Source organism: Juglans microcarpa x Juglans regia, chromosome 3D (assembly GCF_004785595.1).
Source record: "Juglans microcarpa x Juglans regia isolate MS1-56 chromosome 3D, Jm3101_v1.0, whole genome shotgun sequence".
In the NCBI taxonomy this organism is placed as follows: domain Eukaryota; kingdom Viridiplantae; phylum Streptophyta; class Magnoliopsida; order Fagales; family Juglandaceae; genus Juglans; species Juglans microcarpa x Juglans regia.
Genome location: NC_054598.1, coordinates 30,743,065 through 30,751,366, shown reverse-complemented (window position 1 = coordinate 30,751,366; position 8,302 = coordinate 30,743,065). Strand labels below are relative to the sequence as shown.

Here is an 8,302-nt window from a genome sequence, read left to right as displayed (position 1 = left end):
GGGGACCCTTTGTCCCATTATATCTTTCTTATATGTACTGAAGGTTTAACTATTCTTTTAAAAGAAGTTGGGATGAGAGGGGGGATTTTGGGACTAAAGATTTGTTGGGGTGCTCCAATTATAAATCATCTGCTATTTACAGATGACAGTGTTATTTTTTCAAAGCTGAGATAAGGGAGAACAAAAGAGTGCAGGCCGTTTTAGATAAATATGAAGTTGTGTCTGGTCAGAAAATGAATAAGGAAAAATCTGCCATGGTGTTTAGTGGAAATGTCAGGAGGGAGGTGAGAGAAGAGATAAGGCTGCTGTGGGGAAATAGTGAAATCCAACAATATGAAAAGTATTAAGCCTTCCACCAATCGTGGGTAGGTCAAAACACCGAGCCTTTCAATCCATAAAACAAAGAGATTGGAAAAAGCGTCAATGTTGGAAAGAAAAATTGCTATCACATGAGGGAAATGAAGTGCTTTTAATGGCAGTGGCTCTATCTATCCCTACTTACTCTATGAGTTATTTTTTGCTACCCTCAAGTCTATGTTCTGAGTTAGAGCATCTCATGTCTAAGTTCTGGTGGAGTAAGAAGGGAGAAGAAAGAAAAATTTATTGGCTGAGTTGGTCCTAAATGTGTGAGATGAAATCATGTGGAGGGATGGGTTTTAAAGATCTTAGGGTCTTTAATTTGGCTCTTTTGGCAAAACAAGGATGAAGGCTAATGAATGGTGATAAATCACTAATTTCCAGATTGTTAAAAGCTAGATATTTTCCAAATTCTAGTTTTCAGCAAGCTGGTTTGGGAAATAATCTATCTTATACTTGGAGGGGCATGTGTGAAGCAAAGAAATAGATGTTTGCTGGTTGTAGATAGAGAATTGGAGATGGAAGAACTGTAAGAGTTTGGAGTGATCAATGGATACCAGGGCATGCTGAGCTAGTTTCAGAAGGGGTATTTAGACCAAATGATACGCAAGATGACTTGGTGGCAACACTTATTGATACTGATCCCAGAATGTGGAATGTAAATAAGCTTAGAACTCTCTTCAATCCAAGTGCGGTGGCTGATATTCTCAAAGAAGTGATCTATCCAAGAGATTCAATGGATAGCAGAATCCAGGCCCATGAGAGGAGTGGCTCATTTAGTGTAAGAAGTTGTTATAGATGATTCATCAAGACAAGACAGGTCTCAAATAGTGTTGAATCCTCACAGCTGGTACTTATAAGGTCTTATGGAAGCAATTATGGAAGATGAAGGTGCCAAGTAAGATAAATTTTTTGCTTGGCGTGCTTGTAATGATGAACTCTCCACAAAAGAGAATTGATTAAGAAGACATGTATTAACTGAAGGGTAGTGCTGTTTTGTGAGGCCGAGGGTGAGGATCTACATCATGCTTTGGTCAGTTGTGCTAGTCTTCAGAAGGTATGGAAAGCACTGTTGCCAGACATTGTTATTAATCCTAGAACGAAATTTTATGAGGTTGCATTGAAGTTCTGTGAGGGCAAATCAAAGGAGAAGTTGCCAATTTTCTTTTGTTTGGCATGGAGTTTTTGGTATAGAAGAAACAAGATGGTGAATGACCAGATGCTGTTGAATCCAAAGAAAGCTACTGAGAATGCTATTGTGTTGGTCAGAAGCTTTAAGAAGGTCAGACTCAAATCAAGTACCCAGCTGAAGAATCACTTTCGATGGAAGCCCCCTCCTGTAGGTGTGTTGAAACTCAATGTTGATGGTGCTATTTTTGAAGATCAAAATAAATCTGGTTCTAAGGCAATTTTGAGAGATGACCAAGGTACTGTGTTAATGACAGCTAGTATGGTTGAGAATGAGGTTGAGGAAGCTGAAGCTATTGAATTAATTGCTATATTCAAAGGGCTTCAGCTGTGTGTTAGCGTGGGCATCTCAAAGCTTATGGTAGAATCATATTGCTTGCTGGTAGTGGAGGCCTTAAAGCAAAACAGCATGGAGAGATCATTGTTAGGCTTATTATGCTGAGAGATAGAGTCTCTTTCTTTATGTTTTGTTGAATGTGATTTTGTGTATGTGCATAGGGAATGTAACATGGTTGCTCATAGGCTAGCAAGAAATGCAAAAAATGTGAAAAACATTGCTATGTGGTAGAGTAGTATTCCAGACTTTCTTTCTCAAGCCTTATAGTTTGAAAAGTGCCTCTAATCTTCTTTTAATTAAATTTCTTTTCTTAAAAAAAAAAAGAAAAAAAAAAAAAAAAGAGACAACCATAAAGTGTTAAGATCCCACTACAACATTGGTGAGTCCGGGTTATCCTGAGGGGCACCATCGATGATTATATTTTTAAATATTTACCAATCATATTCTTTATTTTCAAATGTCAGTGCCTTTTAAATGGTCACTTTTAATTATCATATTTTTCAAGGCCATATTCCCCAACAGTGGTTTCATTCATGCATGCCATTTTCTCCAAGTAAAAACACTAGAAAAATCCAAGAAAAAGGCGTAGCTAATGTGAAAACAAGATACAACTATGTGAAGCATGTATTAGCTTAATCAAAGATACTCAAGAACTGTCCATTTATATACGACGTTCATGGATAGAGTGTGCCTCAAAAACTATAGGAGCGAGTAAAAGAACAATTTTAGCGAATACATCTTAAATTTAGGAGGAGAAAAATAAATTTTAGCGATATGGTGTGCTATAGTGCCATTATAAATTTAGGGTGGAGCTTTTACAAAATGCCGTTTTTACAGAATATGGAGGTACTTGGGAAAGGTTAAACAGCAGTAGGGCGTTGGGAAGTGTATGGAGCTCATTCTTTTGGAGACTTTTGTCTTAAATCTAAGGCCTTTTTTGTAAGATAGAGAAGTTACGTAGTTTGGGTTACCACGTAGTTGCCTTTCTGATGAGGATTGCTATTTCCAAATAACTAAGTCAATTCTATAAGATGATGTAATTCTGAATCAGAATGGAAACAAAGAGTTAAATGACTTCTCTAAAAGCCTCTGATGTAGTGGGCTCATGAGATGCAGTCCTTCTGGCCCTCTGGGTGACTGTTACAGTTAACCCTTTGATGATAACCAAGGCCTCAAGAAAAGCATCTATAGAAATCCAAGCTCAAAGATCTTATTTCTTACAAGAAGTACATCATTTTCATATTATTATGTTTTCTTTAATCTTCTCTTTCTGCTCTGACTAGAAACCACATATATCAGAAAGCCACCAGTGAACCAGACACAGTCACAACCTCAAAAGCCAAATGCAGCTTTATAATGAATTTTATGATACAGATATTGACAACACAATCCAGCCCTTGAAATCCAACCCCTTTTAGCCAAAGACTCAAAGCTTTTTAATGAATTCCATAATATATGTATTGAAAGCACAGCCCATTACTCGGAACCCTTGAAATCCAGCCCCTTTAGCCAAGGCCTCAAACTCCTTCTCTGTCCTCTCCTTCCCACCAGGATTATGAGCCAACATGATAACATCTATATGGATGACTCCCTTGGCCGCGAGGCTAGTGTCTGGTGCTACTGGAAGAATACATTCAGCAACAATCACCTTCCCATTGTCTGGAAGAGCTTTATAGCAGTTCTTCAGAAATTTCAAGCAGTGCTCATCACTCCAATCATGACATATCCACTGTACATCGGGCACACGAATGTCAGGATCATAAATCAAGGTAGAATGACCTTTGACTAATCAAATCTTTATTATATTTCACTTTCATGTAAGTTTCATTGATCCATTGGTCAGAAGGTTAAAATGTTTTCCCTGAATAATCTTATGGTTAAAAATTATAAGCACCAAGACTAATCTCTCCACTTAGCTTCCCTTTCCTTTAAAAGGTAAATTCAACAATCCTCCGAAACCGTTCTAATGCTACTTTGAAATTAGAGTGCGTTTAAAGTTTGAACTTCCTTTGAAAATGAAATACCTTGTATTGTGAGAAATCTGAGGTGGCATAGATGGTACCTTGAATACTAGTGATACCATTTATGTGTGAACCATCAATAGAATCATTGTGGTTTTGTATATTGGATCCAGGAAAAGTCAAGAAGGGGAGTAGGTAAGAAAGTGAAAGGATTTCCATATTCAAATGCAACCCACCTTCATGAAAATGGCGTCTCCTTTTGGAACACTAACAAACATGTCTCCTCCTACGTGGTCCACACCTGCACAGCCACCATTTCTAACCCATGAGTTCATATTAAACCCAAAAACATAAGAAAGAACTTTAACATGTAGCCAACAGCCTGGTTCATATGGAAGGAATGTCAGGATATTTTAGTGCTTAAACCATCTTAGAATTACCAATAATAGCTTTAATTAAGCAGGCTATCAAGTATATGATCACTAGTAAGCTTTGGTGATGTAGTATTAATATATACCAGGAGAAGATGGTGCATCCTCGATGACATGCGGCAAATCGAAATTGATGCCCTTTATAGAAGGGTATTTAGATACGATCATACTAAGGACAGCCCCTGTCCCGCCACCAACATCCACCACCGATGTTAGGCCTTCGAAGCCTTTATAGGTCTCTAGGATTTTCTTCATGGTAATGGTAGAGTGATCAGACATTCCCTTGTTGAAAACCTTGTTAAATCTAAGATCTTTCCCATGATATTCAAAAGAGGTCACTCCATGGGCCCTGTTGAATGGAATGCCACCTTCTAGAACTGCATCTTTCAGGTAGTACCTATAAGAATATAAAAATTAGTTGAACATATTCTGATCCATGCAAAGCATCTTTACCATACACCTAAAAACAAAATTAGGTGAAGAATTACTCCTGCCAAACATCTTTTTCATACACCTATAGACAACAAGGCTCTCTCTCTCTCTCTCTCTCAAATAATTGAATCCAATCACGCTTTTCAACTTCCTCTGCCAATAAGACTCTTAGCTTTTTATTTAGTGGTTGAAAATTAAAGCCCTAGTCCAATAAGATGGTTGATTTGTTCCTTATAATGAACTTTTTAAGTAGAGGAACTAGTTTTCTACCAACAATGAACATTCACTAAAATGAAATGGGATATTCCAAAAGTTTTACAAAAAATGAAAAGGCAATAAACATTGAATAATAAATTGGTGTAAATAATACGTGAGAGAGTGGTTCTCTACTCTGGAAGTGGGTATGGTCCCTATTCCCATTATCAGATAAGTGCTTGAGCAACAAGCAATCAGTGCCATCTTCCCCCGCAACCAGCCTCAGCATTTTATGGTGCTACTCAATCAATTATGTTCCTCTCTATTTTCTTTGCATAATATCCACAACTTAAAAAGAAGAGAATGAAAGGAAAAAAAAAAAAAAAGAGTATATCTTATCAATCAACAGCCATAAATCCAAAAAGTAGTTATTTTCTACTTTTATTCTCTAATATATTCATATCCGTCTAATGGATAATAACCCATCACCAAGTCCTAAAGTTTAGATCAAAAGCATTAAAAAAAAAAAAATCATGATAATATTCTATTGTATTTTATTTAAAAATTTTTTAATGATTAGATGATATAGGATAAACAGAGAGAATCTATTCTGTTTTTTATAGAGAATAGCGGCGAAGTGACGTGATAGATAGGGTCATGACTTGCTTGCTTGGCTATTGTTTGTTTCTAACCGCTTGCTTTATTTGAATATGAAAGAGCTTTGATTGCTCGTGTTTAAAATAAGATGATTTGATTTCTAAAGTCTTAAAAAAAATCATGATAATATTTTATAATCAACAAACGCAATGATAATTATAGTGGGCTGAAATAATATTTAGGTTTGGTGGTTACGGTAATGTCCCAATCAAACCAGTTTACTGATTGAGCATGAAGACAATTAAAGCAAAAACGGAAAAGACTAAAAACGCATCATTAAATTTAAGACTACGACCTTATGACAGCATGCAGTACCCAAAAGATGCAATGAAACTCACGTACCAAAAAAAAAAAAAAAAAAAATCATAATGATGATGTATTATACATATAACAAATGTAAGTAATAATAATAAAAAAATAGAATAAAACTATTTTGCCTCTCTAATGTACCGCTCCATTTGACCGCTTGACAGATTTTTTTTTTTTTTTTTTTTTTTTTTTTTTTTTTTTTTTAACTTGGTGATTAAAGAAGTGATTTTAAATGTATTGAGATTTTTTTTTTATTTTCTTAAAATATTTAAATATATTAAAAAAATGTGAAAAAAAAAATGAAAAAAAAAACTTAAAAAGCACAGTCGGTCAAATGGAGCGGGCTACTCTGTTGCCCGACTCAAAAAAATATTATTTCCTTTACATCATGCCCGTCTATTTATGTAGAGTGGAGATTCTAAGGACTCGATTGGTTATACAAATTATTTCATCTCATCTTATATCATTTACTCATTATAATTTTTTTAAACTCTCACACAAAATATAATAAATAATTTAATTATTTCAAATCTTAAAATAAAAATAATATTAACAAATTATATTCTAACTATATTTTATTCAATTTTCAATTTTCATCTCATCTCATTTTATCTGTGTAACCAAATAAGACAAGCTCTGTTTAGATGTTGAGACCACCTTACTTCATCTTATTATCTTATCTCATCTTATTTCATCTTATCTCAATATTCAAACACCACTTAAATATAAACGCTTTTCAATTTTAAATCTTCACTTTTTTAAACTAAACTAATCATTATCTAATCATTACAATTTTCTTAAACTTCTAATCAAGTCACAAAATAATTCAACTTTTTTAAATATTAAAATAAAAATAATATTAAAATATTATATTTTAACAATATTTTTATTTTATAATATTTTTATTTAAATTTGTTTAGCTCATTTATCAAAGCGTCATGCAACATCTTAATTTAAATCATTTCATTAATATTTACAAATTATTTTATTGGTATTCACATATTTGTTAACTCATTTCTAAGAGTTTAAGAGTTAGTTTGGATCCCAAATCCATCCCAATTCATTATTACAATTTTTTTTTTTAAATTTCAATATAAAATATAATAAACAATTCAACTTTTTCAAAATTTAAAATAATAATAATATTAAAAAATAATATTATAATAATATTTTATCATCTCAACTTAACGCAACTCAACTTAGTTCAATATCCAAACGCACCATCTAATGTTCACTTGTTATTATTACCAAACATTGGCACAAAACATTATTAGCTAGTATCATGACAAAACTGAAACTGAATTGAACCAAAAACTGTTCAATGATCTGATTCTATAAAAGAAAAAATATTTGAAGTAAACCAAAGGTCCAAAAGGTATAATTAGAAGGAATAGTTACCAGCTCTCCATGAGGACCTTATCCTGATTCATGAGACAGAGAGGAGCAATAGATACACCATCCTCATTCTTAGTCAAGAACTTGGAAACAGGGCCCAGACCGTACAGCCTCTCAACCCTGCCACCAGGGAGTGTGCGCAGGGAGTAAGTGAGAACAGAGTAGCTAGCCAGGAGGCGGAGGATACGGTCCAGCATAACAGGGGCATCTGGGTTCGTGGTTGGGAGCTGGGAAGCGATCTCTGAAGGCGAAAGATATGCGCCAGGCCCAGCCTTAGCCATTATCTCCAAGAGGTCGAGCTCTATGGCTGATTTGAGTACCATGGGAAGAACAGAGGCGCTGGCGAGTTGCATGGCAAAAAGGTTTGCTTCTTCGTCGGAGACTTGGGTTGGGGTCATCTGGGTTTCGCCTGTTGAGCCCATTTTTTGGCTGGTTTTTGTGGGAGTCTCTGATGAGTGGAGAAGAAGGAAGATAGAGGCCGAGGAAGTTGATGAGCTGAGACAGAGGCAGCAAAAGTAGCAATATTTATGTGGTTTTTGGCTCAACCACCGCCCGTCACCTTCAACTTTGATTTACAAGTGTCGTTTGTAAACCACATTCGTAATGACAACATTGACAAGGCTTTAGAGTAAATAATAATATCTATGGTTAAGAAAATAATTTTATATAAATTTAAGATTTATCTATTTTAGAAAAAAAAAGCGTGAAATTTAGGGATGGATTATTTTTTAAAGTGTTTATTACAGCAAGCACAACTGTAAATAGAGCATTGATATTGGTCTAGTCAAAACCAAAATTTGAGTAAAAGTAATCTTTTGGCTAAAAGCTAAAACCATTCAAGTATAACCCGACTAGATAAAATGAATCAAAATAATAATATAATATTATTTTTTTAATAATAATTTTTTTTTCATATTTTGTTACTACACTAAGCATATATTAATTAATAATTTAAAAATTATTAGATTATTAATTAACATATAGTTAGTGTTAATATTAGACTGCAACAATAAAAAATTTGGAAATTAAATATGAGTTTG

General features: G+C 34.3%; 1 protein-coding gene across 1 annotated transcript; it reads right to left on the bottom strand.

Moving 5' to 3' along the window:
- Positions 1-3,068: 3,068 nt before the first annotated feature.
- LOC121255881 (caffeic acid 3-O-methyltransferase-like) lies at positions 3,069-7,835 on the bottom strand. Its single transcript, XM_041156429.1, has 4 exons — positions 7,266-7,835; positions 4,361-4,671; positions 4,080-4,144; positions 3,069-3,611 (listed from the first exon to the last, which is right to left on the bottom strand). Exons 1-4 carry the CDS (start codon positions 7,682-7,684, stop codon positions 3,309-3,311), a joined length of 1,098 nt encoding a protein of 365 aa, XP_041012363.1. The 5' UTR covers positions 7,685-7,835; the 3' UTR covers positions 3,069-3,308.
- Between the last annotated feature and the right edge of the window lie 467 nt (positions 7,836-8,302).